The sequence below is a fragment of the Lonchura striata genome, chromosome 14 (assembly GCF_046129695.1).
Source record: "Lonchura striata isolate bLonStr1 chromosome 14, bLonStr1.mat, whole genome shotgun sequence".
Classification (NCBI taxonomy): Eukaryota; Metazoa; Chordata; class Aves; order Passeriformes; family Estrildidae; genus Lonchura; species Lonchura striata.
The window spans coordinates 12,487,603-12,512,345 of NC_134616.1; the positions used below are offsets into that span (position 1 = coordinate 12,487,603).

Below are 24,743 nucleotides of genomic sequence, written 5' to 3' on the forward strand. Positions count from 1 at the left end.
GCTCATAATTTACAGCAATATATACAGCTACTTAAATACATGGTTACACACTGACCAACTAAACTAAAAAGATTAGTTTTTATTCTTTAACAAGAATATCACTGAAGAGATTTTGAAGAATATCAGTGAAGGCAGTGTGGAAGATTCAAAACAGTGTCTGTGAAAAATAAGTTTTTCATCTTCCCACCCATACATTTGCTCCTAAAAAATAATTGATATTATGCTTTAAACTGATTACTTGTACTTTTATTTTATACTTCTGAAAATTGTATTATTCTAAATGTATTCAGCATAATATTGGTCATATCAAAGATTGGAAATCTGAACTTACATCAGATTCATCTTGCAAATTTAAACTCCTTCAGTGTTGTAAAGCATGTGTTTCTACTACCGCTGTGTCTTAAATTGCATTTCTCTATTGAGAATTGCATCTATTTATTTATGAAAGAAAGCTGTCTGGAAACCCTGCATTTGCTGAGAACATGTTATTCAGCTCCATCTTGTGGTATTTACATGCAACTTTTCCCCTACAGAAGCAGTGGAGACAAATTTAAAAAAAAAAAAAAAAAAGCAGAACTAAATACAACAAAGAATTGTAACTTGCTCAAAAAAAAAGACAGTAAAAACAACAAAGCCACAAGCAAAAGTGAACTTGAAATAGCAATGAGCTTCTATTTTTTCTTCACAAACACATAATATTTTTTTGAATCCTAACTTCATTCATTTAGATAATTTTAATTTCTGTACTCCTCAACCACAAGTTCCATCCACTTACGTCGTATAGTAACCTGCCATGTCATCCATAGGAGTTCTTATGGAAATAGTGAAAGAAATGCTAATATAATTTGAGAGCTACTATTACTTAAAATTTTGTATTTTGGCTAAAAATACCTGCAAGAGGACTTACTAAAACCCTCAATGTCTCCAAACAGATGATAACTAAAGAAACCTAAGTGCCACCTCATTTAATAGCAGGGCATTCAGTATATATTTCCATACCATGAAATTTAATGTCTGCACTGTTTCTTAAGACTATGTGACAAATGTATTTAAAAACAGCTTAGACATTCTTAGGTCATTTTCTAAGCATTTTAATATAAAAAACAGAAAACCAAGAATGTGTAGTATACTAATTACTTACCTCTTTTAATCTCTCTTTTTCACAGTTGCATAAGAAAGTCCCAAAGAGACAACTATAAAGGTGATCCAGAATGGTGATCAAAAATAGCTCATTGAATTCAAAGGCTGCAGGAAACTGATATTAAAAAAAAGGGTAAAATTACTTTAAGTGCTGTTTTAAGCAGCGTAGAAAGGAAGAAAGTCAGACATAAAAAGTAACCAAATAATCCAGGTAAGATTTTTGTCCTATTTAGGGATTATTTGCGGGAAAACTCAGCAAATTTCAGTAACTCCCACTTCAATAATTAATTTCACCTACATACTTCTCTACAAATACTTCTCAGCTATATTTACATTCATTATCCAAGTATACCAGAATACAAACATTAGCTGATGTGAAACTGGTGATATAAAGCAATCCATTTTAAGAAGCTCTAACAGTGTTCTGTTCTACCTCAAGCCCTCTTAAACATATGCTTTATATCTCTTATTACAGAACCAGAAAACATTTTGAGGAATTAAAAAAAAGGAAAAAATAAGATAATGGCATTTAAGAGTTTTATTTCCTATTTTAAACATGCAATATATGAATAATAAAAGACCATTCCACATACATTGTACTGAACATTTAATTAAAACTTTTTTTTCACTTTCTACTCAAATAAGTTACTTTTCTCTATTTCACCCTGAGTTTATCATCAGCTATATACAATAAGCTTTTAATCCCTCTTCTTCTGCATGGGAAAGTAAATCCTGTACATCTGAAATGAAAGAACTCTTATTCCCCTGAGCACCATTAGGTATTTTATTCACAAGCAGAGGTTACCTGATATATTCTAAGACAAACAGTCATAAATCTGAAAATGTTTCTCCTAATCTGTAGAGCTCTAAAAATTCACAAAGGAAGAAATTACTGCAAAATGCATAGGCTGCTGCTCATTCAGATGGAAAAAGTCCTTCTTCAATCAAATTTTATGGTAAGACTACATGTGGCAACTGCTTGATGTGCCAAAACCATGTTGTGTCCAGTATGACAAGTGTAACACAGACATGGAATGACAGCCATTTAGGTTAACAACAAATTGAGAAGACTTAAGGAAATCTTAAGAAGTAGCATTTCTCTCATTAATAAAGAGCATGTAGTAAGAGAATAATGTTCAGGACAAACAAACAAACTGTGCATTCCCTGTAAAAGAGGACATCTTCACAGAAGTCTAAAAGGCAAAGTTTTAGATTCATAAGGCAGAATTTCCTGCTCTATGGAGAAATCTTAAGTCAAGATTTCAGATGTGCAGAAAGCAGAGGACTGGTTTCTGTTTTGTGCCACTAAAATACACTGAATACCTTGGCAAGTGACTCAAGAGCTACTTAAAATAAAGATGACTCCTACAGTTAGCAGGAATAACAGCAATTGGGACTGTAGGTGAACTAGCTGATCCAGAAATTCCTCTTCAGTGTCAGCTGTGATTTATGAAGGGCAAATGTTTATTCATGCTGAAAGTAGAGTTGAATAACATCGAATGGGTGTGCTTGTATTAAACCCAGAAAGATCTACATTTTAAACAGTATTTTATAAAAAAGAAGGCTGATCTAAGACAAACATTGAAAAGCATCCTCTTTCCAAAATTTCTCAAGCTAATGCATACCACCGTTTGACTGAAAATTTTGAGTAAGGAGATTATCATGACACAGAAAATGAATGGGAGCGTTCTTATGACTCTGCTATAGACTGTGCACTGTTCACCAGCACAGTGTGCTCACAATGGGGCTTCTCTTGCAAATCATGGGCTGTTTTCAACCTACTCACCATTTGTTTTCATAATGCATAGAGGAAACTAAGATTATCAAAATCTCTTTTTCAGTCATGTTCATAAATTAACTACTTTTAAACTTCCTTCTCTCTAGGAAATCATGCCAGAATTTAATTACAAAACAATGATGTTAAAAACACAGCTATTACTTTAAGGAAGTATGAACAGAATTTGACAAGCAGGTGTGCTGAACCAAGTCAGGAGAAAATTCACTGGATCTCAGATCTCAGCCTGCTGTGTCCAGCTCAAAGCAGCAATCAGATAGAGAGAGCAAAAATAATTTGCAAAGCATCAAAATGATATTTGGAAAAAACTTTGAAGACAAAGTGTCTCCTAAAGGGACTCTCTTTAGCTGAAAGCATTTAATGAGCCTTGTCACATCAGGGTTCTGTGTTGTGACAGGTCCATACTAATCAGAAGGATGCCGACATGGCCACTATTCCAATCCAGTGAAGCATATTCGAAATTCCATACATCAGTGGTTGCTCTCCAACTAGTTTATTAATAAGTGATAGCACTTTATTGAAACCCAGTCTTTGGATACAAGAGTTTTACTGTTGGAGCTGATGTATCAAGACTGTAGAGCTTCTATTACTGCTGCTGAAAAATCAGTGACCTAAAAATGTCTTTCTCTGTAGTTCCAAGCCTATTAGCGTCTGCTTGAAGATTCAGGTGGAAAAATTCCCCAAATGGAAATTTACTTCTTCTCAAATCCACTAATTATGAGAAAACACATGGGTCATTAAAGTCTCCCACTTGTTGCTGCAGGAGTTGTTGAGGGTTTTTGTAAAGTGGCATTTAAAAAAAAGAAATTATCTTGTTTGAGTCTGATGATGACAAGTGGGATTTGATTCAGAGACATGCAAAATACATTTGCTTTTTAATCAATGAACTCGTTCTGTGCTACAGTAACATTGGAACACTTGGCAGAACAACTGTGCAATGGACAATAATGGTTAACTGAACACTAGACAGAGGAACAGTGCACTGCCGAATCCAGTGAAAAATACATCTGCAGCAACAGCTAACACCCAGTAACAAACAGGATGAAACTTTCTGCTGACTCTCTGCAGACCTTCCTTCTGTGAGGGTTCAGTGCATGAAAGGTAGGAAGTTAAACTGCAATGCTCCATGCAAATTTTACAGTTCTGTTTCATTTTTAACCAGGCATCAGTATTTCTTCAGCTCACACGAGGCCTTTCCAATTTGACATCTGCTACTCAGTATCACCAGAATTTACTAACAGAGGAGGGAAATCACTTCACCATGACATTTTTTATTAAAATCTGATGTCCGTGTACTTCTCTCAAGTTCTCCATTATTTTGTGTGTCACGAAGACCATAAACCCAAGGGAAAATATAAGGCTGTCAAGGCCTAAATTTCATTGTCTGAAGCTATCTGGAAATTTGTATCTTAGTGGGAAGTTAGAGATTCACTGTTTTAAGGTGACTATTTTAAGAATGTAACTCTTAGACCCCATAAGAGTCTATCTGCTTGCTTTAGCCCATGCCCAAACCAGAGCCCTTACACCCTCCTCCAGTCACTGAGCTTTGGAACATTTCACATATGTTTACCATGAATTATAAAGCATAAAACTATCACTGTTTTATGAGCAAATAATCTACACAGTGATAAAACAGAATCCTGTTTTTCAAAGGTGTGTGTCAAGGTAATCACAGTCTTCACATCTATTCTCTAAGTCTTCAAGTCAACTGAAAAATTAAAATAAGTGGGCAAGAACTGTTCAGGAATAAGTTTTTCTATTTCTTCTCCAGTGCAACATTAACGATTTTTCAATGTTACTGCTGTTCATGAATTTCAGAATAATTCTGGATCCAGGTTTTGAACAGATGTGGTATTGGCAAACTGTTTCACAGATTTCCCCTCTGCCCCCATCCCTTTCTCTTTTTTAAATTAGAGGCAACTAAACTGTTTATAGCAAGAAATAGGAAGCAGCAAGGGAGATCACAAAAACAGAAGAGGCTGCTCTCAATTAAGGATCTCCCCAGAGGACTTTTGTTCCTACCAGGTGTTTAGAACTGCTCCTCTTTGCTATTGTTATTAGCTTTCCTCTGAAAGAGGGAAAGAATTTTTCATTTATTTTCTCCAGCCACACTAAACAGCACATTAATGCTGAAATATAGATACACAGAAACTCTACAAGACCCCCTGGAGAAGGGCCCAGTATAACAGCAGGAAACTTTCAGAAAGCACCAAAGATGACTGTTTTGAATACAAGTTTTAGAAACTATAAGTTTTAAGAACCTCTGAACAAGAAGACTAAGGTAAGAGATCTAGGAGTGCTGGGATCATATGGAACCAGACTGCTACAATCCTCCGTTCAAAACAAATCACATACTATAGAGATTTCAGTATAACACCTTTTATCATAAAAGCACAGACACATGTTAGGCTTCAAGGAGGTAAAAAAAAGGAAAGAAGAAAAAAAAAATAGAGGGGAAGGTAAAAACCAAAGGAGTGAAGCACCAAGAACTTCTAAATCCCTTGGAAATAAAGCCTTCAGGTGGACAACTCATTTCAATAACCCCATGAAAGAATGGCAATATAAAACCACAAAAAAAAAAGCTTAGGTTTTTGCTCATGGAGGCACAAATAAGGAAAATGAAGACTAAATCCATTCAATAACTTAACATTTCACAACAGAATCACTAATTTCAGACATCTCCCCTGATTTAGAGGTAAGAGATGTGATGGAAGTAAGAAAACTTATCAGAGAATAGGCTTGTCTGGTATAAATGTTGTCCTGTATACATATGAATGAAAATGTTCACATTTGAGACATATATAAAAGAACTCTCTACTGCCCTCAGTTCACAATCAGCCCAGATTTTTGCTGTTTCTTAAGGACAATATAAATCCACACAAACATTTACTCCACCAATGAACATGCAACACAAATAATTTATTTCATCAACAACTCTTATTTATGCAACCCCCCTGTAAGCCTATTTTAAACAGAAAAAAAATTGCTGGTATTTTGGTTTCAAGACAAAATTTCTGCTTTAGCTCTTTGTACCTCACTTTCAACAGAAATTTCCCTCTGTGTACATAGTGCAGCCACAGAGCAAACAACATCAGTTAAACTACTCTGTAAAGGAATGTATTCTACACAAATCACTTTCCAAGATAAAGACTGATACCTCATAGAAATACACTCTTCAGCATCTTACCTGCTTTGTCATTTGCCAAACACAGTCAATGAACTGCAGGAAGATGGGAGATCTATCAGCATCTGCATGATCATCATCTCCATGTCCCACTCGCTGGAAGTAAGAGCACAAAACACTGATTTCAGTCTCCATCCCAACATTGCAAAGCTCAGGAACTCTTATATTTGTCCCAGCAGTGAACAAGGCAAGCAAGTCTTCCATAACGTTAACATGCATTTTTCACTACTAAAAATGCATCCCAATATTAACTTACAGACATGCCTTTAGTGTTGAACAGAGCTGGAAAGCTCTACCAGTTGCTTCCTCACCTTCTACACCTTTTACTGCACAGACACTGTCTACCAGTGAGTGAAACTGGTAGGAATTTATTAAGACTGAACTGAAAAAACGGTTCTTTCATATCCACCTGTCATAACTACATGCCATTTCTACTAAATCATCTTAAGAGTCAGAGCCCACAGAATGTCATAACAATTTATTCTAATTCCCCACTAGCCCATGTGTTAAATAAACACTTCAACCTTAAAGCAGAGTAATAACTCCAGCCATTTTACACTTAAGAAACCTTAATTCTTTTCCTTGGTTCTCCATTCATAAGCTCCATAACGTAAATTACAACCCCTCATTCTCATAAAAAAGCCACATGACTTTTTCTCACCATTGCATTCAAACCACCTCATTTTTATTTACTTTATATTATATGTCACATAGAGGTTTCTTGTTAAAAATAAAGGGGTCACAGTTCTCTGACACACTTAGACCATTAAAAGGACACCAGAGACAATAACTAAGATGCAGCAGAGTACTGTGAAAAAAACATGATATTCAAAGTAAAAGCTCTGAAGGTGACAAACTGCACACCAAATATTCCAGCTTACCATTGCAAATCGATGTCCAAAACTTATCCATTCTTTCTCTACAAGAACTTCAAAGCCCTTGATGGTTCTGTAATAGCTGTCCAGCATAAGCATGGCCAGTGCAGTGAGCTGTGCAGTTCGATCCCAGCCATCACTGCAGTGCACCACTACAGAGGTTTTACCAGATTCAATTTTATCCGCAATTCTTACTGCTCCAGCAAGAAGCATCTTAAACAAAAATGAAGAAACAAACATATTAAATACTACCAAAACTCTACCAAAGAAAAAAAGGTTATGATTTTATACTCTTTACATCATTATGTTGTAAAATTCCAGATGAATTACTGATCATCCTGATGACAATGCTTTAAATTACAGATTTCCAAAGAGTGGTGTACATGTTCCTAGAGGTACAAAGATTGTGTGCACTCTCTTGTCCACAGATCTTACCAGCTCTCCATTACTAGCAGCATATAACAAATGAACCTGGGAATCTTTACTCTGTACTAACTGATATTCTGTATTATGATGACAAGACACAAATACTGTAATCTATTCCAAAGGCTGAAGTTTTGAGGTTTTCAAAAGTTCATTTCATATTAATCAATCACTCTTTCTTGCTCCATTTTCAAGTTCAACTGAAACTACTGAGTTTAGAGAAAGGGACAAATCATCCAGCTAGTCTGTACCAAAACACAACCCAAACACAGCCAGAAAGCCCTGGCTGGGAGCCAGTTCTGATTTGTTGCTGCATGAAGTGTACACTGTATTCAACTTCTGAGCAGACCATCAATAGCCTGGACTCCAGAGCAATGCAGGAGAGCACAGGACAGAGATGGCACAGGACTGAGGTCATCTGTGTGAACTTGTTACTCTTCTCCCCACCTAAAACCCCACCTCTTTTGTTCCCTGTTGCCACCCTCTGATTTTTAAAAAAACTTAAATAATCTGCCTCCCATGAAGACTTGTCTCTAACATAACCTATTCATGGCACTGAAAAATATGTGGAAAAAAACCCTACCACTAGAAATGGGACCACAGAAGAATTCCTATTCTGCATTCCAATATCAAAAAATGGAATCTTGCAAAATATTTGCACTTTTCCCTTCTCAGGCATGCAAAAACATCTTCTGGGAAGTAGGAAAGCCAGTATTTGCTGGAAAAGCTGTGCACAAGACCAGTCTTCAAACCTATTTCAAGAACCCTGTTTTAGAGACAGTTTCCATTGATTCTCTCTTTCATTGAGTATATCTTTTATGGTAGAACTGAAGGATCCCAGAGGGGAAATATAAAGCAACAATAAAGAAGTGTCTATGAGAGAACAGAGTTTGTGGTATGAACTAGTTAACTGCCAATCATTTCAGTTAGAAAGCTCTACTGCATTAATATTAAAACAGTTTGGTCTTCAATAAAAGCAGAAAATGAATCTATTTAACATACAGGTATGCACTAGCTTGCTTTAAAGAGAATACAGATGCCTCTGAAGGAAAACAGCTGGAAATAAACAACAGAATAGGTACAGGAAATGACCAGGGAATAGGAGACAGAAAACACATTTACTATTAATTCAGCAGATATCTGTGGAGTATGTGAAGGACTTTATTCCACTTTGGATAACAGCCTTTAGAAAACAGCTTCCTCTAGAAATTTATTCTTTTTTACAGATTTTTCAAAACTTGGTAACCATCACAGTATTTCAGTTAGGGCTCCTAACAAATAACTGTCTTTGGACTGGTTTACAAAATGAGAATTGAAAAATAGTTAATAGCACAAGTTCTACCCTCAGACAGAAAATACTCTGTGTTTGCAATAGGCACCAAGTGTCTCTACTCATGTTATCACTATCTTCACACACAGAGTTACTGGTGCCTTCACTCCCAGACCATCTCTGAAGCACTGTGGGTGCCAGGACTGGAAGGTGAGTTCCCAGCAATGCACTGCATTCAACTGGGACACGTCCACATTGGTTTGAGCACAGAAAACAACAGATGTGTTTAGAGTCAAGCTGTGGATTGTTACTGCTACTGCAAGCCAAATCAAAAGGCAAAGAACTCTTGGAAGAAATCTCAGAGATACTTTGAACACTGTTAACACAATAATGGCAGCCTTTAAGAAATCAGCCTGCAGTTTCTGCTGTCAGTACCATAAAAGAGAAGTAGTATGTAAGGGACAGATCCATGAAGAATGTCACACGTGCACCAACTCTTCCAAATAATTTACATGAAATTTCCAATTGCTATGCTATTGTCACCTATCTGACAGTGGCATCCAAGTTCACTCCTGACACTGCCTAATCCAGGAACCCCACAAGAGTCAGTGGCAATGAAAGGCGACCACAAACACCAAAAAACCGATTGTATAAGGCCAGGCTGATAAGAAAAGCTTTTGAGATGCTTAGATTCCCAAAGCTGTTTCAAATAGCTCAAATTCAAGCTAACAAGTAAATTAAACTGTTCAAAAAATATCATTAAATTTGGCTTTTAATTTCATGTTTGCTCCCTCTACTGGCTCTGCTGCAGTTGTCAGCAAGCACTGCTTAACAGTGTCAAACTAATGAACAGAGTGTCAAACATGTTTTGCATGAGTGACAATTGAGCCAGCTGCTAATCAAACAAATTACACTCCATCCATATTATTCATAAACAGGGGGCTGAATATGGTAATGAAATAATCCACTCTACAATAATTTCAAAGGTTAGTGAAACTGACTGTAAAAACTGAGTGTGGTAGTGATTTATTTTAATATTATGTTAAATAATAGGGCAGATGATAGCCTGATAGATCACTGGTTATCAACAGCTCATGAAAATGTAGGTGCCCATCACAAGAACTGTAACATTGCACTGAAGGAGGGAAGGATGAGAAAGACTGTGGAATTCACAGTCAAGTTCTTTTGGCAGTGGCTCAAATATACTCTAAAGTTCCCAGTGCATTCTTCCAAACAAGAGGGATAATCCTGGAAGCCCACAAACATTCCTTCTCAAGAAAATAAAACACTGCCGTAAATATGATACTGTATTATTGGGAATTAACTCAATATCTGCCAGTACATAAAACTAGAAACAATAAGTTACTATAGAATGCTTAAAATGCTGCATTCTAAGTGATTATTTAAAAATTATACTTTTTCACAAGATTATTCTGATTAAAGCAAGATGCTTGAGTTTTACCATTATTTTAGCAATATTTTCAGAAGTGCAAGTTAAAAACATTATTTTAAAAAGTAATTGATTTTCCACATCAAAAACATTTTACCCTTATATATTCCAGCCAGTGTGTGGAGTCCACGTTTGACAGCCACCGAGTCTCATCAATAGTAGGATAAACAATTTCTTTCAGTTTCCGCAGGGATTCTCTCATGACATGGATATTATGAATCTCCAGAAAGACCAGCTCTGCATTTGGGTAGGCACTTTCACTTTCATATCCTCCACCTTTAGCCTGTCATTCAAAAGTTAAAAACAGACAATGAGAAGGACATGCACAAGACTTCAGTATAAAGTGGAAAGAGGTATTTTACTCAAGTTTCAGCATTTTCTCAGAGAAGTGATTATTTTAGTGTTGACAAAAACATATTTTTTTTGCTTCTGCTTTTCAAAGAAATCCAGAGGTATTTTAGGTGAAAGAAATTCTAATTGTAACTGGCTACATTTGATAATACATTTTGGTCTTCTGTGAGCTTCACTGCATATATCTTCGTGATGCCTTTGATTCCTGCAGCTTTTCCAAAATGCTACAAGCAACTTACCTTCCTTCTCCTGTCCTCTTTAGGCACCCTTTCATATCTCTTTCCAACATCAGATTCTCCACATTCTGATATCTGGCTCAAGTTTCAGCCTTGTAATAAGGCTGATGAACTAATGGCAGTTATGATACAAACCTACCTTGTTTGTATCTGCAACACTATTCTGCCTGGCATCAAAGATGATAAGTTTATGTGACTGAGCATTGGCATCCATAATTGTCTGCAAATATTTTTCATCTTCCTTGCAACGCTTATCATTTGGGCCAACTGATGGCTGGCTGCATCGTGTTATTGTTGCTTGGCTCTCAGGATGAATCCAGGATAACACCTGGAATAAGAGAAAACTGTTTAATTTACTACACTACTATAAAAGCAGCAGGCCAGAAAACAACTAGACAATCACATTGCCTATCTGGCATTATTTCCTGGCAAATCAACAAATTCAAGTCTAAGGACAGGCTGATGCAAAAGCATATTGACAGCACACTAGCACTGACTGCTCATCCCAAATCTGAGCCTGAAATACAGAGTGATTCTAAACATCTTAGCTTTTATTTCCAACAGCAACTAAGCCTGCATTATTCTTATTGGGAAAAAAAAATTACAATGGAGGAATAAAAGCTGCTTCCATGTGGAAAACTATGGACCTACACACTACCTTGCTAAGCATGAAAACCAACACAAGCTAACATATTTAAAGGGGTTCTAATGCTACCTTGTCCATTCTCAAGCAAAACACTAAGGCCATGACACATTCTACTCCAAATAAGAACACAAGCTAATACATGCCAAAGCATCAGATACCACTGTGGCCTAGAAGTGCTAATCCAAACAAAAAACTTGCTACATAGCACAATAATTGTGCAATTAAACTCACACTTGATTTGCTCCCTTCAGTTCTAAACCCATTGAGTCTAATTCTTCTTTCTTTGCCTCCCAGCCCAACTCAGTAAGGAAGTCATCCCACTGTTGTGTAAAAACAAACCCTAAAAGAACACTAATAATTTCTTAAAAGCTACAAATTTCTAAAACACTTCTATTCTCTTGTACAAATTTCACTTACAGGAACTCTCCCTTTTGCTCTAAATGCTGCCACTTTTGAAAGGTCATCATCCTTTACACTGGTTGGCACAACAAGAACAGCAGGATATGTATCACAGAGCTCATAGCTGCTGTTAATTTTGGATATCTTCCAACTCTCATTGGGCAAGCCCTGTATGGAAACAAAACCATTTTGCATTTTTCAGGTCAGACCTTTACATATCTGAGTTTGGGGCAGCGAAAAATTTTATGTGCTGCATACTTTTAAAAAAAAAAAGACATGCCCACTATTTTTTTTAATAAGATATAAACTTAGGTCTTCATACTGAATCATAATCTAAAGGAAGTCTTTCCTACTAAATTGATAAGGAAAGTAACCATATGGAAAATGTAGATTTAAAATTACAAACTACAGTTACTCTTCTCTTTAGTGATGCTTATTCAAATGAAAATTTTTATAAAGCCCACATTTAGTAGAAACAGCACTTGAAAAATGTGGATTTCAGAACTATTTTAAGTCAGACCAATTTGCTCAAGTACTCAGCACCTGTATCTACACCAACTTTAGCAGGTGCCCAACACACTCAAACTCAGGCCACTTACATTTTGTTATCTAAACATGAGATGAATACAGTCAGTCTATGTAGCAAGAGCTTAAAATGATGAGTTTTCTGTAACATTTGTGACATTTTTCCTTGTTTAAATGGCTCTGGGGGAGATGGAGAAAAAAGTTCATGAAGTATTCTATAACTTACCTGCCTCTTATATTCTGCCATTGGATCATACACTTTCCAGCCATTAACAGCAAACTTTTCTTTATAGCTGAATGCAAAAAGAGGCTAAAACCAACAAAACAAAATAATAAATTACTGCTTAACTGGTTGTAAGCACAATAACCCCAAAACAGTCAACACTTCAGTATTTCAAATCTAGAGCAGACATAACACTTCCAGTCAAGACTGGAAAATACTGAGCTAGAAAGAAGATAGTTTTTTCCACTAAGTATGAGTTCCATTAAGTATGAGTATGAGTTTAAAGTTAAAAAAACCAAGATAGGAAACAGAAAATTGAAGTTACTTGCCTCTGATCACATAATACATCAATGGCAATGCCAAGATGAGAAAATTGGTTTCCTACCTCCCAACCAGTTCCTTACACAAGCAAATTAAATAGAATTCTGCAGTAACTAATAACAAGACTAATTGTACCTCTTTGTTGGATGGAATGTCTAAATTTAATTATCTACTGCAGAAAATAAGAGACAATACATATATATTTTTTATCAGCAACATTAGGCAAACCTAGATCTCAAGGGTTACATATAAATTAACTTCACCAACAGTAGGATACAGCAGTTTTTGATGAATTAATGCAAAAAGCACACAGGGTCAGAGTGGCCTGCCTGCTCTGCAACCCATTTTATGAATCAACACTTCAAAGTTTGTTATACAGCCCTTGTACTTCCTCCCCTACAAGTTCCCAAAAGAGGAGAGCCAGTGACAGCCTCTTCTCCATCTCAAGACTTACCAGGCCATTAGAAACAGGAAATGCACGTGTTACAAGGTTTTCAAAGATCTCCAGTCTGTTCTGCTCTTCCTGTTTATAGGCCAGCCGCAAATTTCTCATATCCTGTCAAAAATAAGTTATAGTTTTACTCTATTATAAATTAAAAAAAAAGAAAAAGCAGTTATAAGACATTTGATTGAATGAAGGCATAGCAACACTGTCACTGACATCACCTAACCCCCAACAGAACAGAGTTCTGTAAGCATTCATATGAGATAACTAGGACTGTTATTAGATTAGAGATGCTTGATATAAAAATTGCCACCTTTCCTCTGAATTCACTCTTCAGAAAAAAGGCAGAAGTGTTTAAGACTACAAGTATCATAGAGGAATTGAAATAAATGAAGCATGATTCAACTACAGGGAACTGATCAGACAGAAAAACAGCACATGGGCTGCCATATTCTTCTTACAGAAAAATGAAATGAAAATACTTTACTATTAATAAATCTCTACCATGCCTTACCTTGCAAACTATTTCTATACCACATGAATTGTCTCCATGGCTCTGTACTCCAATTTTTTCAACCCTACTTATAACTCCAAGGGGAACATCAACAACAAAAGGTGGATCCTGAAATTTGTATATAAAACAAATAGATTTTATTACATTAGAAAAAATACAAATTAATATTATTCATGTGTACTTCATTAGACCCAACAGTAATTCCAGTTTAGTAAACTGCTGTGAAACATCACATTTCAATGCATTTGTCAGTTTCTGAAATCTACTTCAGCAACATTCCTACTTGAAACAACAGGCAGACAGACAGTGAAGTCTTACCCGCTCAACACTTTTGATAAACATTCTGAAGTCCGTCACTGTGAGGGTACCACTGACTGCTCCCATAAATGGACAGATATACATAACATCCTTAGCTGGAAAACAAATCAATTAAAGCTTTGTTTTACTATTACAGACATTTGTTGGACAGCAATTTATTCTGACTTGAAACTCAGAAGATTTTGGCAGTTCCATAAGATTTTGATGCTTGACCTCTTTAGTAAAGTCTATTCTTGCAGAGTTGTCTCTATCTCAACAAGGAAAGCAATCAAATTCCTCAGCCCCACTGCTGCTCAGCAGCTCCTGAGCACTTGGGGCAGGGCTGCAGCAAGGGCAGGCAGGTCCCCAGTACCTGCAGGTACCCCCAGGTGCAGACAGCTCTGCTCCCTGCCCCGAGGTGCAGAGCACCCACATTCACCCCAAAGTGGCAATTACTGACCCACATGCACCTAAGTAATTCAGTTCTATGCCCATATCTTTGTTTTCACTTTTATTCACTAGTATTCTTTCTTAGCCAAGTCCTACACTGCTAGCACAGAGCTTGCTGTCACATGCCAGAGTGAAATAAATCCCACTAAGTACTGGAAGCTAAGTTTACCATAACTTCATCTTTTTTTCTGTAAGAATTTTGAATCTATGACCTATTCTTGGCACCCCCAAGAAGAAATACAATACATACACCTCTGCGGAACAAAAAGATCCTTAGAAAGAGAAATATTATTTACATGGAGCAAGTCATCCTCTGGATCTAATTTCTCCTTCCTACACTTGGATTTACAAGACAAAAGAAATCCACATCTAATCTTAAGTGGCATTAAATTAAAAAACAAAGATTATAAGGAAGTAATATTCTGGTTTTAAACAAAGCAGCAATTTAATAGTATTCAGTGCAGCACTCAGTGGTACACTTACCAATAACTTTGATTGATTCTCCAGGAAAAAGTGGAGCCTCTTCCATCTGTGCCAGTTTGTTTCCATCCCGCAGTGCCTGGCAAAAATCCAAAATCATGAGTAAATCTCCATCTGTACCACATCGATATATTTTGATGCAAAGTGCTTTTACTACCAGATTACTGGAACACAAGAAGTGTGTCTTTTTTAAAATCACACAACTGTACTAAACAGTACCACAGTAAAAGAAAAAAACAAAAAAAACCAACCAAACACAAAACTAAGTATTATAAATTTAACACAGACATACATGTTAGTAACATATTAGTAAGAAGCATTCATGCAACAATTAGTTTCACATGCTAGCTATATATAGCATACAAAAATATGAATAATAAGATCAGCCCAAATTAGTAATGAATAATTTGTTAGTTTTGTTGAATGCAGGTATTATTTGGAGTATTTTATCTATTTGAGAACATTTTAAAGCTCTTTTTTTTTTTAATTCTAATGCTGCTTATTTAATATTTGAGTAATTTAATGTGAGAGAATTATATGGCAGAAACTTTATTTACTTAGCATTTTAACTTTGTGATTTTGATAGCACCCCAAAATGCTCTATTTCAATTAACACCTTACTAAGAGTGCCACAGGTTATGGAATAGGTTCACTATAGGAATTTTGGATCCAGATGGTCAGTTTAAGAATGAAGTAATAACAAAATATAGAAGAACAATTAGCAATTTTAAAATAAGAGTTAGTTTAATAACATTTCATTGAGGTAAATGGCTTCATTGCTGAATGATACACGATGGATTGTTAAGGTCCTTTGTTGGCAGCTAAGATTTACAATGTACTAAAGATTGTAATAAAGCATAAAACAGTTTGTGAGCCTTTTAAGGACCATGTAAGAAAGTGATCTGTCTCAGGTCAAAATGATGAGATATTTGGGTCTCAATTTTTTACATCCTGAATAAATATCATGGGGTAACTTGTTACAACAACAAAACCTCCCCTTCTATTGCAGCTCTGACCCACACAGGAATAAAAGGCAGGATCTCTCTGCTTACACACACACTATCCCAAGCTCTCACTAATAAATAATTTCTAAAAATATTTCAGCTGATCTCTGGCTTCAGATTTCTTTGGAAAATTTTGGAATTTTACATTCAGCACCCAATCACAAAAAATAATGTGCAGAGAAATGGCCAGTGCTTACAAATTGAGGGTGGATGTGCTCAGTTAGATGGGGCTTATGTTCAGTATTATATTTTAGACTACATGACCTTACAAGTAAACTCTGCCTGGCACATAGCCAGTTACACACTAAATGCTTTCTAGGGCTTTTCTTGAGAGAGAAAAGTAAGATTTGTATGCACTGTATGAGTACTATAGTACCTTTATAGTACCTTGCTACATAGTTAATGAATGAAAGAGGAGTAAAACTTGCCACCTGATCAGGTTCTGCTTCAGAATGATAGCCATTGTGTCCATCCTGAATCTCCTGCTTTGCATGAGGCAGCAGTAGGGCAAGAGAGAAGTAACAGCAAAAAAATTGCAGACAACAGGTGAAAGGACAGAATCTTATCTTTTTTTGTTTCCCTTTTTAAAATTTCCTTAAAAAGACAGCATATACTTTAACTCCAGTTTAGCTTTCCAAAATCTTCCACTCCTGGCACAAACTACTTTCCACAGAAGGGAATCCAAGCTATTAGCACCATCCTTTGAATGCTACTTGGCACAACACAAAATGAAAAATTTACTCCCTTTTTCACAAAAGAGTCAGTGCTGGTAGATAAGAACATAAAAGTATGTACTGTCTTTTTAAGACAAATAACCTTACAATGAAGAAAATTAATTTCAGTATGCAACATGCTTATCAATAGAAGAAATTGAGTACAACTTGCAATGGCAGCATTATGGAAAACTCATGCAATCTTTCACAGAAAAAAATAGGTCGACATCAAATAGAAGTACCTAGACACTTAAAAAAGCTTTGCTGTGTAAAACATGTTGTAACTGAACTCTCAATCTTACAGTTTTACATATCTTTTTAGTAACTTCTATGTTGTTGTTTGAAACTTGGCCAGTAACTTTACAGAATCTAAAATTACTATTCATAGCAAAATATGCAAACAATTCACATTTTCATGGTAATTTATTTTTGCATCATTGGCAGCAAATCCTGAACATTAGTTCAATTTCTTTAATAAACATAAGGTCCTTTTGCACACTAGAGAGAAGCACAAATGTCATCGGGTCAGCTGAAAGAATTATTTTAACATGTTCAGCCAAAAATGTTCTTCCGTCTTCTTTCTTTAACAACTGGAGAGAAGCTGTACTCATGACAGTCTATTACTCCCAGTTCAAATGCAAAGAACTTCTCACTTGGTCAGACTGTAAAACCAGCTTCAGTCTATATTTACAAGTGTTTGTTAGAAGTTAATTTTTACAGTATTTCTTCAGAACCCTCAAGAAACAGTTTAGAAGGAAAACTTCAGATATCTTCAGATAATTTGAACTCTACATGCGTTAAAAAAAGTTGTAAGTAATTAAAAAACCTTTTCAAGTTATAAAGTTATAATGTCACTAACATTTAGGTATGGGTAGAATTCTGCCATCTAGAAATTACTTAAATTTCAGGTCATAATTATGTTGTTTCTGAAACTGAAGAAAAGTAGACATTGTGATCTCTGGAAGAAAACCAGCAGGACAATGTGCGAATACACCAAAAAAAATTTAAATATATGGAAGACAAAAGCAGCAGAGCAGACCGTTTAAATATCAAAGCCTTTACATAGAAGTGGGAACAACTGAACAAAACCAGTTTTTGTTACTCAGAGTAATTATTTGAAATGCTATCTATTCAAAAGAAAACCTAAGATCAATTTGTGGATTTGTATGATTGGACTAAACACATCATTTTAAAATAGGTAAACAAGAGATGAGAAAAAGAAACCATTCAGACTTCATCTCTTGGTTTCAGACTGAACAAGAGGTCTTTGTTGAAATAGAAGTGTTGGACGCATTTCATGAACAATGTCAGAACACTATCCAGATCATTTCTCACTCCATAAATGTTACTAAGAGAGAGGGGCAAGAAAACAAAGCATGCCCTTTTTAATCTTCAATAAACAGTGGGCAACTCCTAGACTCAAAATTATAATTAAAAAGATGTATGTCATTGCACTAGTGCCTAACTTAAACCTAACTTTCAATCCTATCACAGCTTGGTAAAAACTAAATTAAAACAAGTACAAAGGCAAGCATGAATTTGGAACTTACTTAAATAGGACAGACACAGACATAATGCTTTTATCACTGGTATTCTTTAGCACAGACATGTTAGAGCTGCTAACACAGTACTCTGCAGTCTGAAGCACGTAAACCTGAACTGCAAGCATCCATTTTGTCAAAATTAATGTAACAAAACTGAAGTTAGTATTGCACATTCATAACGTAATTTTAAAATATTGCTCTCTTACATACTGACTTTCATTGCTCATGAAAACATTGTAAAGTATATAAAGCACTTTTGTGGCAAAGAAGCTCTAGCACTGCATAGCAAAATGGCCTGACTGGTTCATAAAACCCACTAATGAGGTAAAAAATGCTTGACACACCAAGATCTCACACAGCACAAGAGACACACAGGTAGGAGGCTGTTCACTGCTAGCCAAAGGTAATCTTACCCGTATAACTGGCCTCCTGTACACCTGTTAGTTAAAATATAAAATAGCATCCAATGAAACACATAGATTTGATTTGTTAAAGATACTACATCTTATTTCATCAGATTTTCAAAAGAATTCGACTCCCAAACATTTTAATTATAGCTGGACTTTGAAAGAACAAAGCAAAACTATGCAGAACTAGTAACTCTCATTTGCAGAATTGTTTTGGTCTAAAAAAAAATCTCAGACACTTAATTTTAGTGATGCAACAAATTCCAAGCTCTTTGAAAACATTCATTCCTAATCACCCTCTTATCCTGCTACACTGTGCTATTGTTAAAAGAGAAGAAAGAGCCTGGTAATCCTTCTAGGTGGAAGACAATAAGCCTGCACTAACAACCATGAAGGAGAGGCACCCGACCTTTCAGAAAAAGACAATTCTTCTCAACTTCTGAAGGTGTTTGTGGTTAGCAATCTGAGCCATTTTCATTTATATGAGCCCCTCATTCAAGAACACTCTGCAGGCAGAGCATGTGTCAGAAAAGACACACAAAGCAGAGCTCAACTCAGATTGAGATCACTGTTCCTGTAGAGCTTAGCAAGCAAGAGCTCCTCCAGTGCTCTCCAGTTTTGACCACTCCATTAGCTGCCCCTTTGCTTCCCTCCTCCCTGGTAAGGTAAATCACATAAGAGTAACATGAAGTAATGCTGTTAGGCACAAGAATCAATATATTTACCTGGTTTTCCAAGCATATTAATTTAAACAACAAAAAAAGAGAGAATAAAGCAACGAGTTCCTGGTAAATCCAGCACAAACTAACAGAACTGCCTGACCAGCTCCAGAAGAAAACAAACCCATCTGGCCCGATCTGAAGGCTCTGAGTTGTAAGTCTCTAAATGCAGCAATTTGAGGTAACCAAAGGTAATGAAGACCCAAGAAAGCACATCAAAAGAGAAAGATGTCTCAAAGGAAAACTGAGCTATCATATGGGCATTGTCTTTTCGTGTCTGGATTCCATAGCAATAATGAATGAACACAACCTGTTAGTGGTACTGAGTAAGCAACTATAAAAAATTCCATCATGTTATATACAAATATGGGATTTCAAATCACAGCAATGAGATGATGCCAAATACAATTTATCCACAAAAATTCTTAATTTAATAATCAGGCTTAAATCCTTTTCTTCCATTTCTCAGAGATAGAGAATGAAGTAGAATTTTAATTAGGCCTTAAAAGATTTATTCCTGTTAAATAATACCTGAGATGAGTTTGGTATAGAGATGGAAGTTACTCAAGATTGAATAGTGCTCTTCATTCCAGAGGAATGAATTTTACTCAGAGATAAACTGAACACCAAGCTTATACACATGGGTTTTACTGAAATGAAACCCTTGGCAAATACATCATCAACAGATGAAATGTAAGGTTTCTCACAGTGTTTTACCAAAAAAGATGGCCTTGACCTGGAGGAAGCATTTGCAATTCAGCTGCTGTAGTATGGGAGATCTACTCTTTACAAACTGCTGACTGTGCCAACAGTGTGAAACTCTGCTGAGGTTGAACTTTAAACACACTACAGCCAAAAACATTTTTTGGACTCATCTCAGACTCAGGCTGAATCTTACCTGCTGTCACTCAATCTAAAATATGCTGTTTCCAGACAACATACTTTGTAATCACAGAGCATATGTGAATTAAAATCTAGTTAAAAGGAAACAAAAAAAGAGATAAAAACCTTCCTGTGGTCACTCTCTATGAAGACAATAAAACTGTTACATATCTAGGAAGAAAAAAGGATCTAGACAGCAGCAAGTTGGGCTTCTTAAAGGGAATTGAAACATGGGTAACTTTTGTCACATTGTGAGAGGAGAAAAACTGCCCATGGTCCATTCTTGACAGCTGAGCTGAGTGGCTGCATGAAGGGAACAGGCAGTCAGTGTGAAAGAACAGGGGCACAAAAGCACAGTGTAACTCTGAGAAACCACACTGTGCAGTCATTACCTTGGTGACAAAAATGTTAAAAATGTTGCTGGAAAGGAATGAAAAAGGAGACTTGTTTGTTTGATGTTAAATTCTGTGTCTCTAGAGAAACCCCATAAAAATCAGACTCAATTATGTTCCCTGCATAGTAACTAGGACATTCATTTATTTTTTGTGGAATCTGAGGAGTTCAATTCTGTACTCTGAATAACACACACTAGAAACCATTTCAACCTTTAACTATAATCTACTTTACTAATTATTTTACATAGTAATCAAAAGAAAAGACAACTCACTTATGATGTTTTATTCAAAACATTGACTTTTAAAATTTCCTTTCACTTCTCTCTTAATTTTTATTCTGTAGACTTCAATGGCACTATTATAAATATGGAGGAAAACAGGAAGCAAATTCAAGAGACTCCAATTCATAATGAGATGTTTCTAGTTCTGAAATACTCAGTGATCACTCAAGTACTTACCATTGGCTAATCAAGATAGAAAGGACTTTCCCCATCTTCCACTCTTGTATCTTAAAACTATCAATGCATTCCTCAAGTCACTTACCCTGTAGTCTCTGGACACACTCTCTGATGGGACAGACCCTGAAATCTGACTCGAAATGGTTGCAGCTATCAGCTGTTTACACCATTCCACGTGGGATCCAGTCGGGCTACAAAACCAGAAATTTCAAATTATTTAGCAGTAATTTAAAATGTGTATTTTGAACAGCACAGATCCAGAAAGCAACACTGTAAATTATCACTAACATCATAAAACTTAGTTTACCTTGTGGGCAGAATACAACTGTTTTATTGATCAAATTATGTAAAAGAATTTTACTAGATCATGTCAGAGACACAGAGCTGTCAGGGGGTTAAAAGTGAGGTTAGGGTCCTAAGAGCATAGAAAATGTTCTGTTTCTTATCCAGTGTAATTTTCACCATTCACATGCTTTTTTCTTAAAGCCATCCACGAAAAGAGTTTGGCCAAGTAATAGGAAACTCCTTATACTGTCCTTATGAATATGTCCTGGTCATTCAGTAAATCCTCAGAATTTAATTACTTCATGCTAGTATTAAAAATTTTAAACTATGCTAATATTGTATTCTATATTAAATGTTGAAAATACATGTTTTTTAAAGGGCAACTTCTAGTTAACTGCAGTTTTTTCCAATTTATGAAATAACCCTGGATAATCTTCAGGCTGGGCTTTTACATATCACAGCACTGAATTGTACAGCACAGAGTGTTTACAGGAACCCCAAAGCATCTGAAATGCACCAAAGCCCAGGTGATGCAATTTCAGAACAGCCCCCTGAACCAGTGCTGCTCTCAAGTAATGCAGTACTGACAGGGAGAACCAATGACAGTCTTAAGTGTACTAGGTCTGCTGCAACACTCACTGGTATCCAAGGAAAAACTGGGAATGCCAGAGGGAACTGTTCCCTGAGTGTTACTGCAGCTTCAGACACTATCTTAGATAACTGCCACTTTTCTTCAAACCATTCAGCTGTGCTTTCCTACAGATTGAATGCTTATTCAGTAGTCAAATACAGAAAGAAAAAAAATTTTGTTTGTTTTAGTTAATTCATAAACTACCTTTGTATGCTATGAATGCTCCATGACACTGAAGTGAATATACTTATATATACCCAGCACCCAGCAGGTGCACCACACCTCAGACATTAAGAGATTGGGTTAACAGCCTTGGATGACCAATTCCTACTGAAAAAGAGGTTTTTCCTTATGTTAACTCTGCCACTATAGCTAGGTGTAAGGCACAGATCCAGGCAACAACGTCACACCTGAAATGGAAGATCTTTCAAAACTTTTCTGATTAATTTTAATAGCTTTCTCCCCACGTTCACATTCTACACAAAACTAAATCTCACAATCTTGTTTTGCAACTAAACACATCTATGATAGTCCTGCTTGAACAACAAAGACAACTCTCAGGCTAGTGCTGAACCTCAACCCAGATTTAGAGAACTCTTCACTTAAGTTCTGCAAAAGAGTCCAACACCTAAATCCTACAGAAACCCTTTTCTTATCTCATTTATTTCTCCTTCTTTCACATCTCTTTAATCTCCAGTGTAGCTCTTCCAGGGCTTGCCTAAGTTTGTTTTCAAATAAGCACTCACTTGTTAATTAAGAAGGGGATTTATTTTTCTATGGCTTATCTTCACAAAGAATCACTACATCAACAGAGCTAATAACAGCAGGAAAACGAATATGAATGCAGGCCCATCCCCTGAGACCAGGGGACGTGTCAGTGTTCCACAGAACACTGATCACACCAGTGTGCCTTCTCCTATGCACCAGTGGGACACACAGCAGCACTGACTGCCTTTGCATTGTCTCATTTGCAGTCACACACATTAGCCTGGCCTGCCACAACCGTACTGGCAAATAAGTGAACTCTATGACAAATGGACATAAAACTGGCTCAGGAAAGAGCAAGATCAGAAAAAAGGAAAATGAGAATTAGGATAAGGAAGTGCATTAATAAGGAATACAAAGGGGTATACTTTTATGACAGAAAATGGACATTTGATTTCCATCCTCACTAGAATGATGTAAACCACCAGATTTCTACTAAGAGAAAAAAGAGAGAATACAGAGACTGGAACCTAGCACTGATTTAAAATATTCTTTTTTGTTCAGTTTTCATCAAGGTGAGATTTCCATTCACTTGTATTCCATGTTAAAGTATTTTTAAGCTCAGTTCTGTAGCCCACCTTCAGCTGAAAACTTCTGAGTGAAGTAATGTCTCTGCCAGTGGCTGCCAGAGGAGATGTGGTCCCACTTGGCACCGCCCTGGTGAGACCCTGTGGACCCACCACACACCCTTAAAGACACACACCAGGGCACAGTGCACACACTGACACACAGACACACACCAGGGCACAGTGCACACCCGGACACACAGACACACACCAGGGCACAGTGCACACCCGGACACACAGACACACACCACGGCACAGTGCACACACTGACACACACACACACCAGGGACACAGAGCACACACTGACACACACACACCAGGGCACAGCGCACACACTGACACACAGACACACACACACCAGGGACACAGAGCACACACTGACACACACACACCAGGACACAGAGCACACACTGACACACATACACCAGGACACAGAGCACACACTGACACACACACACACCAGGGACACAGAGCACACACTGACACACACCAGGGCACAGAGCACACACTGACACACACACACACACACCAGGGCACAGAGCACACACTGACACACATACACCAGGACACAGGGCACACACTGACACACACACACACACCAGGGCACAGGGCACACACTGACACACAGACACACACACACACCAGGGCACAGGGCACACACTGACAGCATTCCGGGACACACTGCATACTGAGAGGCACAGCGGCGCCTGGGGACAGATTAGCGGTGCCCCTCTGCAGATTAAATATACGCACGGGAAAAAAAACCGCAAACCAACGAGGAAGAGCCTGAAAACCCGCGGAGCTCAGCCCCCGGTCGCGGCTCAGGTTTGCAGGACGCTGCCACAGCCCCGGGCCAGAGCCCCGCGGCCGCCTCAGCCTCGGCCGAGGCGGCGGCACCGCCGGCACACGGCAAGCGCAGGAGGAATCTCTGACACGGCCGGGTCCCCGCCTGCAGCCCCAGCTGCTCGGCCGGAGGGGTCCGGGAGGCCGCCCCGAGGCCGGGGGACCGCGCTCGGCCGAGGCTCGGGCCGAGGGGCGCCCGCCGCCTGCCCCGGCCGGCCCCGCAGGCCGCGCCGCCCGCTCTCCCGCCGCCCGCTCCGCCGGGGCCGTCCCCGGCCGCCGGCCCCGCTCACCTGTCCAGCGTCTCGGTGCTGGGCTGCCGCGACCCCGCGCCCGCCGCCGCGGCGCCCCCCGCCCGCACGGCTCGCCGGCTGGCGCCGCCGCCCTCCACCGCCGGCCCCGCCGCCGCCGCCCGCTCCATGGCTCCGGCCGCGCCGCGGGGATGGCGGCGCCCTCCCGCCCGCCCGCCACAGCCCGGCCCTCCCGCCACAGCCCGGCCCGCCGCGGCCC

General features: G+C 37.9%; 1 protein-coding gene across 7 annotated transcripts in view; it reads right to left on the reverse strand.

The window, feature by feature from the left end:
• MTMR1 (myotubularin related protein 1) overlaps nt 1–24,628 on the reverse strand; it is a 35,431-nt gene extending 10,803 nt beyond the window's left edge. The window contains exons 1-15 of one of the 7 annotated variants that reach the window (XM_021547834.2): nt 24,527–24,628; nt 21,232–21,337; nt 18,699–18,722; nt 16,457–16,510; nt 15,028–15,103; nt 14,116–14,210; nt 13,798–13,905; nt 13,293–13,394; nt 12,521–12,604; nt 11,788–11,937; nt 10,864–11,052; nt 10,235–10,420; nt 7,001–7,207; nt 6,123–6,215; nt 1,142–1,255 (exon numbers count right to left, since the gene is read on the reverse strand). In XM_021547834.2, the coding sequence (XP_021403509.1) occupies nt 1,142–1,255; nt 6,123–6,215; nt 7,001–7,207; nt 10,235–10,420; nt 10,864–11,052; nt 11,788–11,937; nt 12,521–12,604; nt 13,293–13,394; nt 13,798–13,905; nt 14,116–14,210; nt 15,028–15,073 (1,374 nt within the window). In that variant the 5' untranslated portion in view covers nt 15,074–15,103; nt 16,457–16,510; nt 18,699–18,722; nt 21,232–21,337; nt 24,527–24,628. Of the gene's footprint in view, nt 1–1,141; nt 1,256–6,122; nt 6,216–7,000; nt 7,208–10,234; nt 10,421–10,863; nt 11,053–11,787; nt 11,938–12,520; nt 12,605–13,292; nt 13,395–13,797; nt 13,906–14,115; nt 14,211–15,027; nt 15,104–16,456; nt 16,514–18,698; nt 18,723–21,231; nt 21,338–24,526 lie in introns of all 7 variants that reach the window. The other 6 variants (XM_021547833.2, XM_021547835.2, XM_021547839.2 and 3 more) reach the window with 6 other exon arrangements.
• Nucleotides 24,629–24,743: the final 115 nt, after the last annotated feature.